Source organism: Nyctibius grandis, chromosome 11 (assembly GCF_013368605.1).
Source record: "Nyctibius grandis isolate bNycGra1 chromosome 11, bNycGra1.pri, whole genome shotgun sequence".
NCBI classification, from domain to species: Eukaryota; Metazoa; Chordata; class Aves; order Nyctibiiformes; family Nyctibiidae; genus Nyctibius; species Nyctibius grandis.
Genome location: NC_090668.1, coordinates 1,354,691 through 1,378,229, shown reverse-complemented (window position 1 = coordinate 1,378,229; position 23,539 = coordinate 1,354,691). Strand labels below are relative to the sequence as shown.

General features: G+C 63.9%; 1 protein-coding gene across 1 annotated transcript; it reads left to right on the top strand.

The window, feature by feature from the left end:
• Positions 1–16,358: 16,358 nt before the first annotated feature.
• Positions 16,359–17,354, top strand: NEUROD4 (neuronal differentiation 4). Its single transcript, XM_068409809.1, has one exon. It carries the CDS (start codon positions 16,359–16,361, stop codon positions 17,352–17,354), a length of 996 nt encoding a protein of 331 aa, XP_068265910.1.
• The last annotated feature ends 6,185 nt before the right edge of the window (positions 17,355–23,539 follow it).

Here is a 23,539-nt window from a genome sequence, read left to right as displayed (position 1 = left end):
AGGGACCTGGAATGACCTCAGAGGGACCTGAGGCCACTGCAGAGGGACCTGGGACCACCACAGAGGGATCTAGGGCCACTGCAGAGGGACCCGAGGCCACTGCAGAGGGACACGAGGCCACCGCAGAGGGACCTGGAACCATCGCAGAGGGACCTGAGGCCACTGTAGAGGGACCTGGGGTCACCACAGAGGGACCTGAGGCCACTGCAGAGGGACCTGAGGCCACCACAGAGGGACCTGGGACCACCGCAGAGGGACCTGAGGCCACCACAGAGGGACATGAGGCCACTGCAGAGGGACCCGAGGCCACTGCAAGGGACCTGAGGTCACTGCAGAGGGACCTGAGGCCACTGTAGAGGGACCTGGGGTCACCACAGAGGGACCTGAGGCCACTACAGAGGGACCTGAGGCCACTGCAGAGGGACCCGAGGCCACCACAGAGGGACCTGGGACCACCGCAGAGGGACCTGGGACTACCACAGAGGGACCCAAGGCTGCTGCAGAGGGACCTGAGGCCACTGTAGAGGGGCCTGGGGTCACCACAGAGGGACTCGAGGCTACCGCAGAGGGACTTGAGGCCACTGCAGAGGGACCTGAGGCCACCGCAGAGGGACCTGAGGCCACCGCAGAGGGACGTGGGCTTGCCCCAGCACCAGGATAAGCCACGGCTGGGTGCTGGCTGGACCGTACTGATGCGTTTTGGACACGGAGACCACCCTCAGCCGAGGGCTGAGCACTGTGTGTACACGTGTGTGTGTGGGTGTGCACGTGTGGGTGCACGTGTGTGTGTGTGCACGTGTGGGTGCATGTGTGGGTGCACGTGTGCGTGTTTGGCACAGAAAACCTTTTGACTCAGGACTTTTGCCCCAAGGGACACGCGTTTCCCCTGTCCCCCCTGTCCCCCCCCGCCAGCTCTGGGGCTGTGGCAGCCCTGGGGACGTGTCCCCCGTGCCAGGCCCTTGGGGACATCGTTTGCACTTTGGCCCCGGCCGGTCACGCCTGTAACACTAGGACGGGGGTTTGGTGGGCAGAGCTGGGACCACGCTGGAAATAAAGTTCCCCAAGGGACAGTGGTGGCTGTGTGATGGGTGACCCGGCCCCACGCACCCCCTTGGGGTGCAGACCCCCGGCACGAGCCCTCCCAGTGCCCCAGAGGGGTCTGAGCTGGTGGGATCCACTCAGCTCCGGGTCCTCCCTGGGGACAGAGGAGGTGACCCCAGTCTGGGGGGGTTCCTGCCCCACAGCCCCCCCTGCACCACCCCACCCCTGCCCAGGGTCTCACGGGTGGGCTGGGGACCCGTGGTGCCCCCAGTCTGGTGGGTTCCTGCCCCACAGCCCCCCCTGCACCACCCCACCCCTGCCCAGGGGCTCACGGGTGGGCTGGGGACCCGTGGTGGCCCCATGGACACGCGTGGCCCACCTGGGGTGCAAGCCCTGGGGTGGGGACTGGAGCGGGGCACAGGCAGCTGTGTCAGTGGCTCTTGGCCCAGAGGATGTGGGCACGGCCCCGAATCGGGTGGTGGAGGGTGCTGGGTGCTGGCTGGGCACCCCAGCAGCCTCCCGTGGGGGTCACCCCAAAGTGGCCACAAGCCACAAGTTCAGGGTCCAGGTCTACCCAGGGGGAAAGGGTCCAGGGCTACCCAGGGGACAGGGACAGGTCACCTCAGGGCAGAGCCCCGTGACCTCAAGAAGGAGCCACCATGGTCACCATCCTCCTCGGGCTCTCACCATCCCATCCTGGCTGCCCACCCCAACGGGGGTCCCTGACCCTCCGCTCCCGGGTGCCAGGGTGGCACCAGCCCCAGGGCGCTGGCGCTGGAGCTCCCGGAAAAGTCAAGTCCTGATGGACAAACAGACCCCGGGGCTTCCCTGTGGAGAGCAGCCAAAACCCAGATTAGCCCAGATTAGCCTGGATTAGCCCGGATTAGCCCCACGGCCCCTCGGGCACCCAGGTTGGCTCCCACGGCCCGTCCTGCTCGGGGTCCCACAGCAGGATGGTACCAACCTGGTGGGGCTGGTTCGGGTTGCCCAGGGCTGCGCTTTATCCTCCTCCTCCTCCTCGGTCTCTGCAGAGGGGTCCATGGGGACCCCCCAAACCTGGAGGCTCCTGTGAGCTCTGGCAGTGACCCCCCAGCACCTTCCTGGTCCCTTGGCTCTGGTGGAGAATGGCCGGAGCTCAGGACCAGGTCACCCATCCCTGGGGACACCCACAGCCAGCCCCATCCTGACAGTGCTTGAAGGAACCAGACTGGGACCAGGTTGAAATCCCACCTTGGGTACGTGAAATCCCACCTCAGGAGCCTGAAATCCCACCTCAAGCACCTGAAATCCCATCTCAGGAGCCTGAAATCCCACCTTGGTGCCTGAAATCCCACCTTGGGTACCTGAAATCCCACCTTGGGTGCCTGAAATCCCACCTTGGTGCCTGAAATCCCACCTTGGGTGCCTGAAATCCCTCCTTGGTGCCTGAAATCCCACCTCAGGTACCTGAATCCCACCTTGGGTGCCTGAATCCCACCTTGGGTGCCTGAAATCCCACCTTGGAGCCTGAAATCGCATCTCAGGTGTTTGAAATCCCACCTTGGGTACCTGAAATCCCACCTTGGAGCCTGAAATCCCACCTTGGTGCCTGAAATCCCACCTCGGGTGCCTGAAATCCCACCTTGGGTACCTGAAATCCTTCCTTTGGTGCCTGAAATCCCACCTTGGGTGCTCTGAGGTTCTCCTCTCCCTCCTCCTCCCACCGGGGATGAACCCGGATACGCAGCACAAATCCTCCCTCGGGCCCTGGCAGGAGAATCTTGTGGAAAATCCCCCGGATTTATCCCATTTCCGAAGCCAAGAGGTGCTGAAGGTTCTGCCTAGGACCAGGGATGGGGATTTATGGGTGCAAATGGGTGCACGCCCTCTCCTCTGAGCTTGGGGTCACCCCCCAGCAGCTCCCCATTGCCCCCCAGCAGCTCCCCATCCATCCCCCAGCATCACCCCCGGGGCCAGGACTGGTTTGGGTGCTCTTGGGGCTGGTTTGGGTGCTCTCGGGGATGGTTTGGGTGCTCTTGGAGTTGGTTTGAGTGCTCTTGGGGTTGGTTTGGGTGCTCCTGGGGCTGGTTTGGGTTCTCTCGGGGTGGTTTGGGTGCTCTTGGGCCTGGTTTGGGTGCTCTTGGGGTTGGTTTGGGTGCTCCTGGGGCTGGTTTGGGTGCTCTTGGGGCTGGTTTGGGTGCTCTTGGTGTTGGTTTGGGTGCTCTTGGGGTTGGTTTGGGTGCTCTTGGGGTCGGTTTGGGTACTCTTGGGGTTGGTTTGGGTGCTCTTGGGGCTGGCAGCGGGGCCAGGGAACGGGGCCAGGGCTGGTTTGGGTGCTCTTGGGGTTGGTTTGGGTGCTCTTGGGGCTGGCAGCGGGGCCAGGGAACGGGGCCAGGGCTGGTTTGGGTGCTCTTGGGGTTGGTTTGGGTGCTCTTGGGGCTGGCAGCGGGGCCAGGGAACGGGGCCAGGGCTGGTTTGGGTGCTCTTGGGGCTGGTTTGGGTGCTCTTGGTGTGGGTTTGGGTGCTCTTGAGGCTGGTTTGGGTGCTCTTGAGGCTGGTTTGGGTGCTCTTGGGGCTGGTTTGGGTGCTCTTGGGGTTGGTTTGTCTGCTCTTGGGGCTGGCAGCGGGGCCAGGGAATGGGGCCAGGGCTGGTTTGGGTGCTCTTGGGGCTGGTTTGGGTGCTGTTGGGGTTGGCAGCAGGGCCAGGGAACAGGGCCAGGGCTGGTTTGGGTGCTCTTGGGGCTGGCAGCGGGGCCGGCCGTGCTGCCCTGAGGGGCTGCAGGGCTAATCCAGGCTAATCCCACCCCTGGCCGGGTGCCCGGGGACGGGCATCTTCCCACACCTGGAAAATCCCGTGTGTCACCCGCTGCCTTTATAAGGGGACAGAGCCCGACCCCGGCTCATCCCTGGTGGCTCCCGAACCCCTCCAGGATGCTGAAGCTCTGCGTCGTCGTGCTGCTGCTGGCCGGGCTCGCCTGCAGCCTGGCCACTGCCTGTGAGTGGGGGGCACGGGGTGGCACCGGGGTGGTCCCCGGTGGGGTGCAGGAGGGGGGGGGGGTGTCCTGGGCATGGCAGGGGGTCCCAACACCCTCCCGGGGTGGGTGACGGGTCTCTCCTCCTCCTGCAGCTCCCGAGATGGATTCCGCAAGCTCCGGTGAGTTCGGGGGTCCCACGTGGGAATCCCGCTCCCCCGGGGTGGTGGGTGGGAGGGCTGCGAGGCAGAGGGGTGGGACCCCCCCCCAAAGACCCCGAGCCCCCCAGGGAACGGCGAATCTTTGGGGTTTGGCTCTTGTTGCGAGGGTGGGGGTGGTCCCAGGGGGTGAGGATGCTCCTGCACCCCCTCCTCTCCCCAGGGCAGGGGAGTCTGAGCCCCCCCGGCTCCCCGCAAACCCCACGGCAAGAGGGGCAGGGGAAGGGGCTGGTGGCCTTGGCCGGGGGGTCAGCACAAGGGTCAAGACATGCTGGGTGTCAGGGCCACCGGTTTGGGTGGGTGGGAGGGAGGTACCATGGGGGGGGGGTGAGGAGCACCCTGTTAGTGGCACGTCGGGGTGCGTGGGTAGCCCCGCCTGATCCCGCAGATGCTGCGGAAACCGAGAGGTCTGAGAGGGGGCTACTGGTCCTGGTCATTAACTTACTGGACGAACTGGTGAAGGGTCTGAGCTCCGGCTTGTTTGGGTGAGCGGGGAAGGGGCAGCGGTGGGGGACAGGGGGGCTCTGACGTGGTCAGGGGGCTGTGGTGGGGTGGGTGCTGGGGGGGCTGGCTGGGTGCTCCCGTGAGGGTGGGGTGGTGGGACCAGCCCAGGTGTCACCTCTTGGGTGTTTTCTCTCTTGCAGGTGACCAGCGCGCAGCCGGCACAGTAAGTCCCATCTTTCTGGGGGAGCCTGGGGACACGGGGTGTCCCGAGACTGGCAGGGATGCAGCTCCAGGGCTGGGGGCTGGGGGGGGAGATGCTCTCCTGGAGGCACTGGGAGCCCCCTCCCCACCTCCCATCACTGCCCAGGACCGTGCCAGGCTCCTGCTCTGCTCCTGCCCTGAGCACTGAGCACCCAAACCTCACCACCATCCCACCCAACCTCCCCATTATCCCACCCAAACCTCCCCATCATCCCACCCCATCTCCCCACCATCCCACCCAACCTCCCCACCATCCCATCCAACCTCCCCATTATCCCACCAAACCTCTCCACCATCCCACCCAACCTTCCCTGATCCCACCCCACCTCCCCACCATCCCACCAAACCTCCCCTGATCCCACAAAACCTCCCCACCACCCCACCAAACCTCCCCTGATCCCACCAAACCTCCCCACGATCCCACCAAACCTCCCCTGATCCCACCCAACCTCCCCACCATGCCAGCCTACCACCCCACCATCCCACCCAACCTCCCCTGATCCCACCAACCCCCCACGATCCCACCAAACCTCCCCATTATCCCACCCAACCTTCCCACCACCCCCTCAACCCTCCCCTGCTCCCACACCAGGGACCTCCCCATCCCCGTGTGTCACAGCGGCTGGTCCGGAGCCAGCGCTGGGCTGGGCGAGCCGCCTCAGAGCAAGTTTTGGTGCAGGGGAAGACCCAGGACCAGCTCCCTCCCATCCCTGGTGTGGTTTGGTCTCCCTCGCTGGACTTGCCCCCGGTGCCAGGATACTCCCTGGGGAGCAGGATGCGTCCCCGTCCCCCCTCCGAGCATCCCTGACTCCGCTCTGCCTGACTCCCAGCTCACCCCACGCTCATCTCGCCCCCCGGACTGAAGCTCCCAATAAACCACCCCCAGCTGCTGCCTCCCGGGTCCTGCTGGTGTTTGCCCGAGCGTCCGAGCCCAGCCCCGCTCTGCGCTAGCCCAGGGTCGGACCCTGCTGCCGGGTGGGGGCAGCTGCTTCCCATGATCCGGGTGCCCCGGGGAGGGGGACTGGTGCCAGCGCAGCCCCAAGGACCCATCCTGGGCATGGTGGTCCCACACACCCACCAGCCCTACAGTCTGCCGTCCTTACCCAGCATGGGCACCACCCCACAGCTGCCCACCCCAGCCCCAGCTGTGCCCAGCTGTGCCTTAGAGCCCACACAGACCCCCCCAGACCCCAACCCACAAGACCTCTCTGTCCCCAGGCTCCCATTCCCCATGCCAGGTGCTCTGCCCCTCGTTAGTGGAGCTCGTCACCTCCCAGGGCTCTTCCCACCCCCTTCCTGACCTCCGTCTGTGAGGAGAGGGGACAGCATGATGTCCCCACGGGGGTCCCCAGCTCAGTGTCCCCACGGGGGTCCCCAGCTCAGTGTCCCCACCTCCAGCACAGGGACGATGATGCTCTGGGGTGTCCCAGTGGGTGTGAGCAGGGCTGGCACACGAGGTGACGCTGGGTGGCCGGGGGACAGGCTGGCCACCCCTGCCACATCCAGCATCTTCTGTCCTCCACGGGGCTTCCACCCCTTTACCTTCGCTCATCACTGGGGGGGTCACCACCAGCCCTGGGGGGGGGGGTCTCCTCATGGACACCCTGACCACAGCCCCCAGTCCCAAATGCTGCTGTCCCTGCTCCCCCCCACCCCCACGGAGGTTCTGCGGGGGCCGGGGTGTTGGATTTGCAGCTCTGACACCCCTGGCTCTGCCAAAATCCCACTGGTGGGTGGTGGTGGTGATGGTGGGGGGGGTCTGGGTTGCCGTGGTGATGGGGAGGATACTGGCAGAGCTGAGGGACGCGGCTGGGGAGGGAGAAGCTCCACCAGGGAGACATGGCTCCACCCGGGACGAGCCTGGGGGGGGCTTGAGAAGGGCTCCGTGGGGTGCAGCTCTCGGCTGTCCCCCCCAAACCCAGCACTGAACCAGTGCTTACTGGTTTCCAGCTTGGGAGACCAGTGAGAAGAGGAGAGGATGGACAAAACCTGGTCGCCCACGACCGCCCCGTCTCCTCTCTCCACCGGTGGTGGGATGCCCTAAATTAATGGTTTTCCCCCCCAATATACCCAGTATGTCCCATTCCGGCGCGAAGAGCTGCCTCCTCCTCCTCCCCTCGCCCAGCAGCTGCACACATCTCACCACCACCTCCCTCCTGCCGTTTCTGGGCAGCTTTTTGAGTAAATAAAGCATTTTTTTTATGCACAGTTTCCCAGGGAAAAGGTGCGAAGCACATCAGAGCTCTCGTGGCCAATTCCACCTCCGAGCTGGCCCAGAGACGCGCTGGGGGTGCATAAACGTCTGCGGTGACAACTGCAGCGGCCACCCCCGCCTTCCCCCCGCAGGTGAGAGAAATCTCATCTTAAATAACAGCTTTTTAAAGCTTTTTCTCCAGGAAAAGGCTCTTGGTGGAGATGCCGAGAGCTGGGTGGTGGCAGCTCCTCGGCACAAGTCACCCCTGGCAGCTCCTCGCCCCCGCAGTGGGTTGGTGCGTTATTAGCGATGGATTTGCTGGGGATGGAGCAATTAAATTAAAGATTAAATTAAACTCAGCCTAGCAGAGCCCTCCTGGGCGCTGTGATCCACAGGGCAATGGCCCTAAAGCTCCAGAATTGACCTTAAAATTAAGGGACCCGTTTTTGGCTGAGCAGAAACCCCCTGAGTGAGGATGCTCGGGGGCAGCAGGTCCCCAGCTGGGTGTTGCCACCTGGGAGCTGGTGACCCCAAAAGACTGTGGGGTGCCCAGTGCGTGGAGTGGGAGGCACTGGGGGATACTGGAGCTGGGGAGCAACCTCCATCCACAGCTCTGAGGGGTCAGGGCGGTTTTATTTCTGGATCTGACGCAGCTGGAGGTGGGAGGTGGGCACGGACGTGGTGCCAGCTCGCAGAGGGTCTTTGGCTCTCTGTCCCTTCGAGGAGCAGGCAGGTGGCATCAGGGGACCCATTTCTAATTAATTCGAGCTCATAAACTAATTAATGGATTGGTAAATCCTCAGAAAATCCACGTTCCCTGCAAAGAGCAACGCTTTCCCCATGGGGAGGCTGGGCATCCTTGGGGACACCCTGCTCTGACCCCGGTGCCCGTCCCCCCCAGCAAAGCCACCCCTGGGCTGCATCCCGGTGCCCACCGACGTGCCCGGGCCCCTCTGCCCTTGGCACAGCTCTGTGCAGCCCCCACGGGGCCACTGGCAAGTCTCCACGCTTGGGTCAGGGCCAAGCTGGCCCAGGTGCTGCATCCCGAGGGACCATCCAGGGATGCTCCGGGGGGGGACACGGTGGCCCCGGCTGCGGAGCCCCGAGGAGAGCGGGGCGGCAGCTGGGCGAGGACGGTGCCAAACGGGCAAAGCCGTGCCCGCAGCTCAACATCTGGGGCCCGTGGTTGCTGTCCAGGCAGCAGTGTCATCGCCTGTGCCAAGGCATCTTCCTCCTCCTCCTCCTCCTGCAGAGCCTGGCTGGGGGCAGCGGGACCCGAGAGCCCCTGGGGACATCGGGGCAGGCTCCGGGCAGACCCCAAGAGGCCAGGACCCCCCTCACCGTGCCCACACGGGCCCTTTGCCCCCGCCCTGAGGGTTTAGGGGGACAGAGGTGGCCGCAGGCAGCGGTGGGGGTAGCCTGGGGGCTGCTGCGAGGTGGCACCCAGGGGTGTGGGGGTGTGCGGTGCACAGGGCGATGCCCACCCCAAAGTCCTGGGGCTGTACCCCATGTCCTGACCCCCCAAATCCATCCTGTCACCCCAGGGCTGTGCTGTACCCCACGTCCTGGCCCCCCCGGACCTGCCCAGCACCCCCCGGCCGTGCCACCTCCAGCCCTACCCGGTGGAGGGGTCTAGGCTCTCACCTCCCCTGCCCCCTCGGGGGTCTCTGCGTCCCCCCGCTCTGTGGTGCCACCCCCAGCACCCTGAGGGGGCCGGGGGACCCCCGGGGGGGGGGGGCCGGGGGCTGCCCAGGTTCCCACCAGCAGGGGGCAGCCCCGGCCCGGGGATGCCACCAGCGCTGCCCCCGCCCCACCGCACCCGCAGCCCCCCCGGGGGGTGACAGTGCCCAGGGGCAGCGGGGTGACACGGGGAAGGGGGAGCGGTGGGCTGGGTCCTGCTCCTCAGCAGCCAGGTTCGTGCTGCTGAGCCCACCCAGGACACCCCTGAGCCCACCCAGGACATCTCCGAGCCCACCCAGGACAACCCTGAGCCCACCCAGGACAACCCTGAACCCACCCAGGACACCCCAAGCCCACCCAGGACACCCCTGAGCCCATCCAGAACACCCCAAGCTCACCCAGGACACCCATGAGCGCACTCAGGACACCCCTGAGCCCACCCAGGACACCCTGAACCCACTCAAGGCACCCCAATCCCACCCAGGACATCTCCAAGCCCACCCAAGACATCCCCGAGCCAACCCAGGACACCCCTGAGCCCACCCAGGACACCCCTGAACCCACCCAGGACACCCTGAACCCACTCAAGACACCCCAAGACCACCCAGGACACCCCTGAGCCCATCCAGAACACCCCAAGCTCACCCAGGACACCCATGAGCCCACCCACGACACCCCTGAGCCCACCCAGGACACCCTGAACCCACCCAAGATACCCCAAGCCCACCCAGGACACCCCTGAGCCCATCCAGAACACCCCAAGCCCACCCAGGACACCCATGAGCCCACCCAGGACAACCCTGAACCCACCCAGGACACCCCAAGCCCACCCAGGCCACCCCTGAGCCCACCCAGGACACCCTGAACCCACTCAAGACACCCCAAGCCCACCCAGGACATCCCCTGGTGTTGCACTCCCTCTTTTCCGGAGAGCTCTGGTGACGGGGTCCCCGCTGAGCTGTGGGGACACCCTGGCTTCACTGGGGCCGATGCAGGGCTGGGGTGTCACCCACTGTCCCCTGCACGCGATGGAGACGTCTCCCCTAACCAGGGACCGTCCCCAGAGTCCCCCAGCTCCCGGGTGTCCCCAGCCCTGCTCTCGGGAGGGGGACGCCTGGGCATTGCTGCCAGCTCCCCAGGGCCGGAGGCGACCGGGAGCGACTCTGGGCTCGCAGCCCAGTGGGCCAGCAGCCACGCTGGAACGGCTCCCGTGCGGAACAGGGGGGCTGGCTCCCGGGGGACAGCAGGGTTGGGGCCGTCCCCTCCCCGCTGGCTGGGGATGCTTGAGCCCATCTGTGCCACTGCAGCGTCCCCCCCTCGCCTGCGTCCTCGCCGGGGGAGCAGCCCTGGGCTGGGGAAACTGAGGCAGGGAGCCAGGTGAGGGGCTCTGTCCATCTCCAGAGCACCCCGTCGCACTGGGACACGCTGGGTGCCCCGTCCTCTGTGCCCCACGCCTGGGGGTTTTGGGGGGGCAGGAGGAGGGCTGGGGACGCGGCTGGTCCCCACGGTGTCCCCAGCCCCTGACGTGTCCCTTCTCCAGCACCATCAGGGTGGTGAAACACCCCCCGCAGCCAACTGGTCCCCACGGCTGGGCCACTGGGATGGCACCAGTGGGACTGGGGAGACCCCGACACCGAGCTGCTGGGGGACCCTGGGGACATGCCCCCTTTGTCACAGCCCCCCCCAACCTGTCCCCCGGTGCCACCATCGCTCATATTGACAACCACGGGTCAGCGAGCGCTGGCCGCAGCCCCCCCGGCCCCCGCCGGGCCCCCCAGCCCCTGATTTCTCTTTAATTGCATTCCCCAGTGTTATGCAAATGAGCGGGCCCGGGCGCAGCTGCCGGCGTTAAATGAGACCCCGTTAATACGCGCTAATTGCGTTTCTGCCCGGCCCAGGAATGCCCAGGCCAGCGGCTGCCCCAATATTGACTCTGCAATTACCCCCCCACAGGCTGCGGGGGCTGGCGAGGGGACTGGGGGGGGAGAGGGACTCTGGGGAGGGGGGCGGTGGCCGGGGGTGCTGGTGGGACACGGGGACAGGGGTGGGATGAGCTTCCCCCACTCTTCATCATCCCCAAATTTTGCCCCTTGGATGGGCAGGTTTGTGCTCTGCCGGTAGCAGCTGGGTGGGGGCTTCAGCCCCTCTCCTGGTGGAGAATCTTCAAGGTGGAGCATCTCAGGGTGGAGCATCATCAAGGTAGGAGCATCTCCTCTCCAGGTGAAGCATCATCCAGGTGGAGCATCTCCTCTCCAGGTGGAGCATCCCAGGATGGAGCATCTCCTCTCCAGGTGGAGCATCTCAGGGTGGAGCATCATCAAGGTGGAGCATCTCTTCTCCAGGTGGAGCATCATTGAGGTGAAGCATCATTGAGGTGGAGCATCCCAGGATGGAGCATCATCAAGGTGGAGCATCTCCTCTCCAGGTGGAGCATCCCAAGGTGGAGCATCCCAGGGTGGAGTATTGAGGTGGAGCATCCCAGGATGGAGCATCATCAAGGTGGAGCATCCCAGGGTGGACCATCATGGAGGTGGAGCACCACTGAGGTGGAACACCATCAACGTGGAGTATCATCAAGGTGGAGCCCCCCAAATCTAGCTCCTTTTGGCAAGTCCTGCAGCAGTCAGGAGGACTTGCTCCAGGTCCCCCCGAGTCCCCCACATCGCCCCAGCCCTGCTGGGGTTGCGGCTTGCCCCCCGTGGTTGCAGCCCTGGGATATGGAACATCTGAGAAGGATGATGCTTTCAGGGGAGATTTCCCTGCAGAGCTCCAGGCCACAGCGTGAGGGACATCTTGTGTGTGACCAACAGATGGGGGTAACGTGGACAAGCTCAGGACCTGCCACCTCTTCTCCAGATGTCACGGGGATGGTGCAGTCCATTGCTTGGGGGCTGCGCTGCCCAGAGCCCCGCGGCAGAGAGGGAAACTGAGGCTCGGGACGAGCAGGCAGGAGTGGGAGTCTGCAGGGTGGTGGGCACCCACGCCGTGCCCCCGAGCTGGGATGGGTGTGGGGTAACTGGAGCCACCAGCGCCCAGGGAATGGAGAGCTGGGGAGGGGTGTGAGGTGGTGGGAAGGTGATGTGGGGGGGGGGGGATGAGATTTGGGGGACCTGCAGGGGATGGGGGACCTGGGGGATGACCCCAGGTTAAACAGGGAATGGAGGAGACCTGGGAAGGGTGGAAAGAGACGTGGGGGACGAGAGGGACACGCAGGGGGCATGCGAGGAGGGGGGACACAGGGAAAGGACACATGGGGGTGGGGGGGGGGTCTTGGGGAGGGTGGGAGGCTCCTGGTGGGGGGCACAGCTTGGGGTTTGGGGGCACAGCTTGGGGTTTGGGGTCACCAGCGCAGCCCTGGGGGCTGAGCCGCTGTGGTGCCCACCTTGGAGACCCCCAGCACCCACCCGGGATGGGGCAGGGGTGGGGGCTGCACCTCCACCCCAGCCCTGCCCGCCGGGGTGCCCATCCCGGGGCTGGCGATGGTTGAACATGTTGCGGGCGGGGTCCCGGGGGGGCCCGAGCCCCCCGTAACCCCGACAGATGCGAAGCCCCCGCACAATGGGATTAGCCAGCGGCACGTGGCCGGGGCAGACAATGCGCCCGCCGTTGCCCCGCTCGCTCCCGGGGGTCACCCCGCTCCCGGCAGCCGGGGGCCACCGCCAGCCCCGGGGTGGGGGGGGGGAGGTTTCGCTGTGTGCCCCCCCCCATCCCTGGGCGCCCACCGACCCCTTTGTGTGGGTGCCGGGACCTGTTGGAGCCATCTGGCAGGGAGGGGACGCGGCGGCCACCGAGGCGGCGGGGTGGCAACAGGCAGATTTATTGGCCGCAATCTGTTCCTGGTTGCCCGTCCCGTCGCAGGGGCGGAGGTGGGGGAAGGAAGCCATGAAACCACTAATGAATTAATTAGTATTCCCTCTAATCCCAGGCCTGATTGCAAGCGCTCTAAATGAACACGGAGGGTCCCGCTGGCCAGCGTGTGCAGGAGGGTCCCACCACGCTGAGCCCAGGGACCAGGGATGGGGTTGGGGGGGGGGGGAGATGACTTTTGGGGTGCCACCTCCGTGCCCCCCTTCCAGCCCCACTGCTGCAGGGGGCCCAGCCCAGCCCCTTCCCTTGTCCGGGCAGCGCAGAGCTCGGCAGGGCCCCTTCTGGCAGCACCAGCCGCTAATTACTCCCCCTTTGCTCCCTCGTTACGGCTGGGAGGGCCCCGCGGCCCCTGAGCCCACCCCAGCACCTGGGCTGGAACCAGCGTCGCCCCAGGCCGGGCCCCCCCCCCCAGCACCGACAGCACCACGGCGGTGCCCGGCCAAGGGGGGTGGTGGGTGATGATGCCCGAGTCTGACCCCCACAGCCCTGTGCCACGGTCACGTTGTGCTTGGCTGTGGCCTGTGGGGTGGGGACACCCTGGGGGACCCCCACTGTGGAGGGGGCTGCGTGGCAGGGTCTGTCTTGGTGCTGGGCAAGCTGCCCAGGGGTGCCCACCTAAGGGTGCCCATCTAGGAGTGCCCATCCAGGGGTGTCCATCCAGAGATGCCCATCCAGGGGTGCCCATCTAGGGGTGCTCATCCAGAGATGCCCATCCAGGGGTGCCCATCCAGCAGTGCCCATCCAGGGGTGCCCATCCAGGGGTGCTCATCTAGGGATGCCCATCCAGGGGTGCCTATCCAGGGGTACCCATCTAGGGGTGCCCATCTAGGGGTGCCCATCTAGGGGTGTCCATCCAGAGATGCCCATCCAGGGGTGCCCATCCAGAGGTGTTCATCCCAGGGTGCCCATCCCAGGGTGCCCATCCAGGGGTGCCCACCCAGGGATGCTCACCCAAGGGTGCCCATCCAGGGGACCCTGGCCAGTGCACCCACACGAGGATGTTCGTATAGGGGCACCCACCCAGGGATGCCCAGGGACCGGGGTGCCCACCCGGGGGTACCCATCCAGGGATGCCCGGGGTTGCCGTCGGGGCCCCGGTGGGGCGGCGGGAGGGGCTGGGCTCGGTCACCTCCCCCCGGGGGAGGAGCCGGGCGGGACCCGCGGCCGGGCGGGAGCCACCGGCAGCGCCGAGCTCTCAAAACCGCCCGAGCGCGGAGCTGCCCGCTCCCGGTGCCGCTCCCGGTGCCGCCGCCGCGGGAGCTGCCCGTGCCCCCTAGGCTGGAGGCACCATGAGCCGGGGCAAGTGACCGCGGGGACTAGCTCCGGTGCCCAGGTAAGGGCGGACCGTGTCCCCCGAGGGTGCGGGGGACCCGAAGGGACGTGACGGTCCCCTCGGACGGGGCTGGCGGCCGCTCGGTGCCCCCCGGTTCCCCGGGAGGGCGCGGGGGGCTCTGCCCCGAGGGCGGAGCAGCGGGACCCCGGCCCGGGGGGCTACCGGGGGTGCAGGGCAAAGCGGGGGATGGAGCCGGCGGCACCGAGCCCCGGTCGCCCCCGCGGCTCCCCGCAGCCGTCGGGGATGGAGCCGCAACCGCGGAGCCGGGCGGGGACCCCCGCGCTGGGGCTCTGCCCTGGCCGGGAGCCGGGCGCTGCTGGGCATGGAGGGGGTGGGGGTGATGGGGGGGTGAAGGACCTGCCCCTGCCCCTGGCTTTGGGGTCTCCGCTCCCGGAGGGGGCAGCCCGGTGCCCCTTCCCCAGTGAGTCCCACCCGGGGCCAGGACCCCAGCACGGGGGAAACCAGCACCCCCCACCTCCCTCCCGCTTCTGCAGGACTGTGTGGGTGCTGCGGGGCTGCCCTGGAGCAGATCCCCCCCCCCCAACGTCAGTGCAGCCCCTCTCCCCTGCCCCAGACTCCCCTGCCCCAGTTGGGTGTGGGACTGGGACCATGAGTGGCACTGGGAGCTCTGGGCAGCCCCGGGTTCAGGACTCAGCTGGCACCGGTGTCCCGGTAGCCACCCCGCTGGCCATGATGGAGCAGCTGTAGGGCTTTTAATCCACCCAGCAGCCAGAGCCCACCGGGGCCACGTACAGCTGGGCCACGTCCTGCTGCGTTCCCAGGCACGATAAGGTGCCGAGGGCTCAAGTAAATCCTAATTTTCATGGTTTGCTTGGGGGTATCTTGTCCCTCCTGCCCCTCTCCGTGACAAATTCCCGGTCCCAGCTGCCCGTTTTGTTCCTGGCTCCTGTGCCAGCATCTTCCCTGCTCCATCCTCCTCCCCAGCCCTCTGTGTTTCTGCTGCCCGGGGTGGTCCTGGCCGGGCTCAGGGTCTTCATACCAGGGACTGTGCAGGGCTGGAGTCAGTCAGGCTTTGTCCTGACCCAACTGTCCTCCTCTGGGGGGTCGAGTGCCTTGGAAGGAAACCAGTGGAGGGTTGAAACCAAGTTCCTGGTCCTACAGGAAAGGAGAAGGAATTGAACCCGCTGGTTTTAGGGTGGGAGGTGGGTGCTTGGTGGCACGAAGGGAGAGCATCTCCCTCTGAAACCCTTCCATGAGGATACTGCACCGCGAAGTGCGGGGACAGGGGGAAGGCGCTGGGCTCCTCTCTTGACCTGTGAACCTGGTGATTTTCTTCTGGGATGGATTCCTGTGCACAGGACCGGGGAGGGACGGGAGCTGGAGGCAGGGATGCTGCGGTTAGGACAGGTCCCCAAGGGTGGAGTGAAAGCAAGGCTCAGGCTGCAGCCTGGAGGGGTTTTTGGAGCAGATTTGCAGCCTGGAGAGGTTTCGGAGCAGATCTGGAGCAGATCTGGAGCACCACGCAAAGCGGGTGCAGCCCTGCGGTCCCACCAGGACGCTGGCAGAAGGTTTTTAGTCCCGCTCCATCCTGGCTCAGCCAGACCCATCCCTTAGTCCCAAAGATGGTCCTTCACCACCCTCACCCACCAGATTTCCGAGCATCTGATGGACCCCTGTTACTCTACCGAAGAGTTAATTGGGTCTTGGGGGATCTGATGGCTGTGGGCAGCAATTAACACCCTAATCCAGCCCACGAACCCCACCACGCGTATTACAAGCGGGATTTTCCGCGTGGGGTGGACGGGGGCAGCGGAGCCAGGGCTTGGGCAGCGCACTTTCAGCAAAGCTGCTTAGATGCTAAGCTTTATTAAATGAGTCAGGCAGGAGGGCAGGATTTGGGGGGGCTGATTAACATGAAACCCGGCTGGTTTGTGCGGCGTGACCGTGGTCGTTACGGCAGAAGGAAATGAAGGTTCAAGCAAATGTGCTCAGGGTAGAAGAGCTCTGGCAGGAAAATCTTCTGAGGTGGCTCAGCAGAGGACCTTTACTTTCAGGCTCCCTTTTGTAACCCCCAACGTGACAATCAGGGTTGAAGCCATGAGGAGAGGCACTCATGGGTGGGAGTAACCCAGAAACTGAATTATTGGAAGCCCTGAGCCCTGGAAAAGGGCTGATGGACCCCAGGGAGAGGCTTCAGAGGCTCACAGAAAAATTCAGCAGAAATTAGTGTAGATGGATAAATAGATGATGGATAAATAGATTCTGTAGGTACCATGGGTGGACAGAAAGCAGTTGATGCTTCTGGAAGATGATTTTGACCTCAGTTCCTAATGCCCTCGACATATTGAGCAACTCTCTTGCTGGAATTCATTAACATCTCCTTGTCCCTTCTGTTGCAGAGATCAGAGATGACCAAGACGTACGCCAAGCCCAAAGAGATGGCGGAGCTTGTGAGCACCCAAGCCTGGATGGATGAAACGTTGAGCTCCAAAGATGAGCTGAAGGAAGAAGACAGCAGGCAAGGTCCTTTTGGATTAACATCTGGCTTGAATGAAGAGCACGACAGCATCGAGGAAGAAGAGGAGGAAGAGGACGATGGGGAAAAGCCGAAGAGAAGAGGACCAAAGAAGAAGAAAATGACCAAGGCGAGGCTGGAGCGGTTCAGGGCCCGGAGGGTGAAGGCCAACGCCCGGGAGCGCACGCGGATGCACGGTCTGAACGATGCTCTGGACAACCTGAGGAGGGTGATGCCCTGCTACTCCAAGACTCAGAAATTGTCCAAGATCGAGACGCTGAGGCTCGCAAGGAACTACATCTGGGCTCTGTCCGAGGTGCTCGAGACGGGGCAGACCCCCGAAGGGAAGAGCTTTGTGGAGATGCTCTGCAAAGGCTTGTCCCAGCCCACCAGCAACCTGGTGGCTGGCTGTCTGCAGCTGGGACCGCAGACCTTGTTCCTGGAGAAGCACGAAGAGAAGTCCCCGGTGTGTGAGTCGGCCATATCCAGCCACTCCTTCAGCTACCAGTCCCCAGGGCTCCCAAGCCCACCCTACGGGACCATGGAAACCCATCTGCTGCATTTAAAGCCTCCGACCTTCAAGAGCCTGGTGGATGCTTCCTTTGGAAACCAGCCCTCTGACTGCACCACTCCCCCCTACGAGGGTCCCCTGACGCCGCCCCTGAGCATCAGCGGGAACTTCTCCTTGAAGCAAGATGGGTCTCCAGACCTGGATAAATCTTACACCTTCATGGCCCACTACCCCTCAGTCAGCTTGGCTGGAGCACATGGACATGCCTCTCATTTCCAAAACACGGTGCCCCGCTATGAGATCCCCATAGACATGAGCTACGAGTCCTACCCCCACCACGTGGCCGGGCCTCAGCTCAACGCCATCTTCAACGAATAGCAAAGCAGAGTTAGACCCAAATTCTTGATGCAGAGAGAAGTCCAGCCACGTCGTGGAGCTGTTTCTAGAACGGACACAACTGGAGCGAGGATATCACCGCTACGGGGTGAGAAACTTCTGAGTATCTCTGTAGGATGTCGCTGTGGGGGGTTCAGTTGGCCCTCCTGTCCTCTCCCAACAGGTCTGCACTGGTGCCACCTTGCTGATTTCCGAGCTGTCCCCTGGAGCCACGTTGAACCCTTCCTGACAGCTGAACTCCGAGCAGCCACAGCTGAAAGCTGAGCCGTTGCCTCCCGCTCCCCCAGAGATGCTCATGAAGGTGACTTCACCCTGGACCTTCTACCTGAACGCACTCCAGCACTTGGGATCGTCCATTGCCAAGATGTTACGGCTCCTCTTCCTCCCTCCTTGGGGTGGTGGGGTGTGGGCACACCTCTGTCTTGCATCAGGTGGAGACAAGCCCATCCTGCCCCTTGGGATGACCGGCTCCCCTTCCACACGCTGATGGGACCATGGTTTTCTGAGCCCAGGCGGGCTGGCAGAGGTGGGAACGATCTGGGCCACTTGCAGAAGACCAACACAGTTGCTCCTCCTTGAAGCTTCCCACCCAACGGAGAACCTCATCTTTGCTGCCACCGTATCATCCAGGGATGGCATGATCCAGCCAGGCTCAGAGCTTCTCCATGATGGTCCTGACCCCGCTGCCCCTCCTCTTCTGAGCCTCAGACCTCGCCTGGCACCTACAACCAGCACAAGATGACCAGCACACGGATCCTGAGACCTCATGAAGGGACCGTTGACCTTCCAGAACACAAATATCCCAGCTGGAAGAGGAGCTCTCAGCTGAACCCTTGCTCCTGACTAGGACCACATCTCCTTACGGTTTGTAGCGTTATTTACCACGTCCTGAAGTCACCCTGCCAAAAGTGTGTCTTAATTCCCTGTTTTATTTATTATTTACTGTGTGTGCGTGTGGGGAGTCTAATTTATTTCCTTCCATTTGACACGAAACGTGCTCAAGAACCTCCTCATTTTCCAGTTGACTTCCAAGCGCTTTAGTTGGGGTTAGCTTCGTGGAGACGTGTGGGTTTTGCAGTGCTGTTGCTCCAGGATTATTTATTAGCCACTATTTATTTAATTTATTTTTAATTCCCACCCTCACGCTCTATTTTCGGGTCATGAAACCAAGTATTTAACCCATATTTAATGTCGAACGACATATTTAACGTGACCATTTCATGGATTTTTGGAGGCTGGTGGTGCCCAGCAGCTCCCAACTCACCCCTTGTTTCTAGACGAGCAATAACTTCAAGCCTATGCAATTATTTTTGTTTTCAAGAAAATCCAGGTGATATTTTTGATGTCCCCCACTGGCCTCGCGAGCCCGGTTGGCCAAACCTCCTTGAGTTGGGAATTTGGAGATGTCTTGAGCTCCGGAGGTCCCTGCCCAGCCCCTCCTGGGGCTTCTTCCCTTTTGTACCGAGAGCAAATGTTTATCCTTTTGTAAAGAACGAGGAATTGAGGGGTTTGAGCCCAAATAAAGTTGTGGTTTTTGTTTGGAGCAGCGTCGCCCCAGGGCTGTTGTGTCCTTCTCCGGGGTGGGGGTGAGGGGTTGCCTGGGGGGGAGCAGAGGAGCTGAGCCCCCCCCACCCTGTGCTGGGGTCCATCTGGGAGCCCTGACCGTGGGGCTGGGCTTTGTGGGCTGCTGGTGGTGGCTAGTGGTGGCCATGGGACCAGTGGTGGCCATGGGACCCCCCGGGAAGGGACCCCATCTCCAGAGGCGTGGGGGGGGTGGTGGGCTCGGCCGCGGGGCGAAGGTGGATGTATTTAACGTGGAGCTGCTGCCAGCTCTGCCCGTCTGCCCCTGGCATCCCTGGGGTGCCCGTCAGGAACACGCGCTCACACACGTGTAGACACGCACGCAAACATGCACATCGACACACGGGTGCTGCACCAGACGCCCACACGTGTGTGTGCACCTACGTGGCTGCGCCCATACAGGCACATGCAAATACCACACGTGTGTGCAGGGACACGTGCAGGGAACCCTTCACACGTGTGCGCACTGACACGCGTGGGGACTCCACGTGTCCTCGCACAGCTCCGTGCCTCTCGGTCCCCCCGGCCCCGCGCGCCGGCTGCTGCCGGGGGTCCGGTGGGAGCCACGTCCCCGCAAGCTGTGCCCGCCACGTGGCTGCCGCTGCCCCGCGGGGGGCTCGGGGGGGCCCCGGGCCGTGCCGTGGGCTGGGGGTTACCGCAGGCCCCTTCCCAGCACGTACACGTGGCGTATGTATGCACAAGCACGTACAAAGCGCCCCAATACACACACACGTGTGTGCACACGGGACGGGCACGCGCACAGACGCGGAGGTGGGCACCTGGGTGTGCACACATGGACCCTCCTGGGCACCCACGGACAAGCACACGTGTGCAGCACACGTGTGCTCACACCCACAGACACACACACGTGCTCACATCCACAGACACACACACATGTGCTCACACCCACACACGTGTGCTCACACCCACAAACACCCCCCCACAGCAGCGTGACCCCCACAACAGCAGCGTGGGGCCAAGGGCCGGCTGCCCGCTGGTGCCCGGGGTCCAGCTGTGCCCCCGGCCCCCCCAGCCCTCTGCCCCCTGGCCGGTGGCCAGGCCCCGCTCCGTGCCAGCTCCCCCGGGCACGCGTGCGCCCGCCAGCCGGGGCCCGACCCCTTCCAGCAGCGCCAGCCCGTGCCAAGCGCGCGGGGAGCTGGGCACGGACACGGGGCCTTGGCTGAGACCTGGCGCGCTCGCTGCACCGCGCTGCTGGGAGCACCGGGGCAGGGCCCGTGGGTGGCCCAGATTGGGGGGGGTCCCTCTGCACCCCATCACCCACCTCCTGCCAGCACGGGAGGGATCCCCCCACCGGGGGGACGGGGTGGGCAGGGGCTGGGTGCTGGGAAGGGCACATGGGATGGTGACAGCCCCAGTGAGGACCCACAGGGACGCTGGGGACAAGTGGGGTGCCGGGGAGCTGAGCCCTGTGAGCCGGGTCTGTCACCTGCACTTATGGAGCCTTAATGACTAATTAGCACCTAAGACAAAGGAGCCCTCGTTAAAAGCTGGGCTGGGAGGGGGGGATGCTCCTCCTCCGGGAGGAAGGACCAGGGAGGCTGGAGCAGCTATTGGGGCCTCCCGTGGTCCCTCACAGCATCATGGAACCACAGACTGGTTTGGGTTGGGAGGGACCCTAAAGCCCATCTCGTTCCAACCCCCTGCCACGGGCAGGGACACCTTCCACCAGCCCAGGTTGCCCCAAGCCCCATCCAACCTGGCCTTGAACACTGCCAGGGAGGGGGCAGCCACAGCTTTTCTGGGCAGCCTGGGCCAGCTGGCAACAACCTCCTGCACCCTCCTGCCCTGGGCAGGGGGAGGAATCCCAGAATCACTGAGGTTGGAAGAGCCCTCTGGGATCATCGAGTCCAACCATGGCCCTGACACCACCATGGCAACTAGACCAGGGCACTAAGTGCCATGTCCAGGCTTGTCTTAAACCCCTCCAGAGATGGTGACTCCCCCACCTCCCTGGGCAGCCCCTTCCAGTGTCTAATGACCCTTGCTGAGAAGAAATGCTTCCTAAAAGAAGCTCAGAGGAGCTTCTTCTTCCTAGAAGAAGACTCAGAGGAGACCCCAAGGCTTTGCCCCTCATCCCATACCGGGTGTCCGGCGCCACGGTGGTGGCATCCATGGGAAAGCCACGGTTGGGAGCAGCTCTTCACCCTGAGGGTCCTGGCCCCGAGCCGCCCCGTGGGGTGGGAGTGCCCAGGGCTGGATAATTGCTAAATCTTTATAAAGCCCAGATTTCAAAGCTGTAATTCTGATATTGTTTGTAATCTGATAACGCTGGGAGTCCCTGAGCTCCTGATGTGCCCAGCACGGGAAACCGCGAGGATTTTCCCACTAAGCTGAAATATCAGACTGTGGATTCTGGAGTTAATCGTCTTTTCCCCCTTGGGGACATCAGGTTTTGGCAACGAACTTCTTTGCCGATTAGTGTGGGATGGTGGGAGAGGAGCCAGGCAGGGTCCCAAGAGGGTCAACGTGGTGGCACCATGCTCGGTCCTGGGGAACCTGGGATGTGCCAGGGCGCAGCTTGTCTCCATCGAGGGTTAAACTGGGCTTGTGCAAAGCCGTGACCCCGGGCTCAAACCAACCCATCATTTAGAACCACAGAATCGTTTGGGTTGGGAAGGACCTTTAAGATTGAGTCCAACCCTTAACCCAGCACTGCCAAGGCCACCACTAACCCATGGCCCTCAGCACCACATCTACACGGCTTTTAAATCCCCCCAGGGATGGGGACTCCACCACTGCCCTGGGCAGCCTGTGCCAACGCTTGACAACCCTTTTGGGGAAGAAATTGTCCCTGATCTCCAATCTAAACCTCCCCTGGGGCAACTTGAGGTCATTTCCTCTTGTTCCTTGGAGCAGAGACCGACCCCCCCCTTGCTACACCCTCCTTTCAGGCAGTTGTAGAGAGCGAGAAGGTCTCCCCTCAGCCTCCTTTTCTCCAGGCTAAATACCCCCAGGTCCCTCAGACGCTCCTCACAAGCTCTCCAGACCCTTCTCCTTGTGTTCCAGACCCTTCACCACCTTTGTTGCCCATCTCTGGGCTCACTCCAGCACCTCAAGGTCTTTCTTGTCGTGAGGGGCCCAAAACTGCACCCAGGATTTGAGGTGCAACATCCATCCATCCATCCATCCTTCCATCCATCCATCCATCCATCCCTCCATCCATCCATCCTTCCATCCTCCATTGATTCATCAATCAATCACGTTTAAGGTCTCCCCTCAGCCTCCTTTCCCCCAGCCTGAACACCCCCAGGTCCCTCAGCCGCTCCTCATCCCACTCGCTCTCCACGTTTGCAGCCTTCAGGACCAATCTCTTCCATCCAGGACCCTGAGCTGCTGCTCCCGAGCGTGGCTGCGCAGGCGGGTCACTCCTGTGCACGGGGTGTCCCCATCCCTGCAGCACCCAGCACCCTCCGCTCCCCCCACCCAGCATCCCCCCGAGCCCCAGAGCGGGGTGCTCTGGCCACCCAGGTCCTGGCAACGTCACAGCAGTGGGGATGGATCCCCTTGGACGTGGCCCTCCCAGCCCAGCAGAGATGGGACCGGGCTCCCCATCCCGCTGGCTCCTCCGGAGCCTGGCACTGGTGTGGGGTGGGTAAAACTCGCCCAAATCCCGGCTCTGGCTCCACCGACCCCCCCTTGGCCACGCTCCGGATCAGCCGCGGTTCAATCTGTTTGCAGAGCTGGGCAGAGTGTTTGCTCAGCGGGGACGGGGATTAGGGGAAACGCTCCCCCCGCATCTCCTCGGTCCGTCCCTCCCCCCGGGGGCCACCCCGGCTCTCCCATCCCCACCCTGCCATGGGACCTGGGGAGCTCCAAGGGTGCTGTGTGTCCCCTCCTGGCACCCAAAGGGGTGTTTGCTGTTGGCAAAGGGACCTAAAGGCCTTACCCTGGTGCTGGTGGGGGTCCTGGTGGGCTGGGCTGGCCCCGAGGGGAGCTCACCAGGACCAAGAGGGACTGTCACGCAGCTGGGAGAGGTGTCACCCCCCTCCCCTGGGCTCTGGGGACTCTCGGGACATCCCTGACGGATGAACCCATGGGCAACACCAACCCTGTGCCTGCCAGCTCCCAGCGCAGGGTCCCCCCATTCCTGAGCCCCCCTTCTGTGCCCAGAGCAGAGCTGGAAAGTGGTGACCATGCAGAGAGGGGGGGGGACACAGGGGCCACCACCAACTGAGCCTTACCCCACCTGGGAGCGGTGGCCAGGGTGAGGGAGGACCACGAGCCCCTTTTGGAGGATGCCACAGGCAGCACCTCAGCCTTCGCCCCCTCTCCCACAGTCTGCCCTGGTCTGGAAACCTCAGAGGTGGTGTTTGAGGGGTGGCCCTGGGGTGTCACCCAGACCTGAGCCCTGGGGCAGCGCGGGCAGGGATGGGCAGGGATGGGCAGGGACAGGCAGGGACGGGCAGGGACAGGCAGGGACAGGCAGCCCTGGGCAAGCCCCGGAGCCCCTGCTGGCATTGGGGTGGCACCGGGTGTTCCCTTCACCTCCTTCCCTGGCTGCGACGTGGGAGGTGGCAGCTGCTAGGCACTGGCCAGCGCACACACGGGGTTGGGTTTGGTTTATT

Excerpts from the sequence above, each read along its gene's own strand:
- NEUROD4 (XM_068409809.1), top strand. The coding sequence starts at position 16,359 with ATGACCAAGACGTACGCCAAGCCCAAAGAGATGGCGGAGCTTGTGAGC.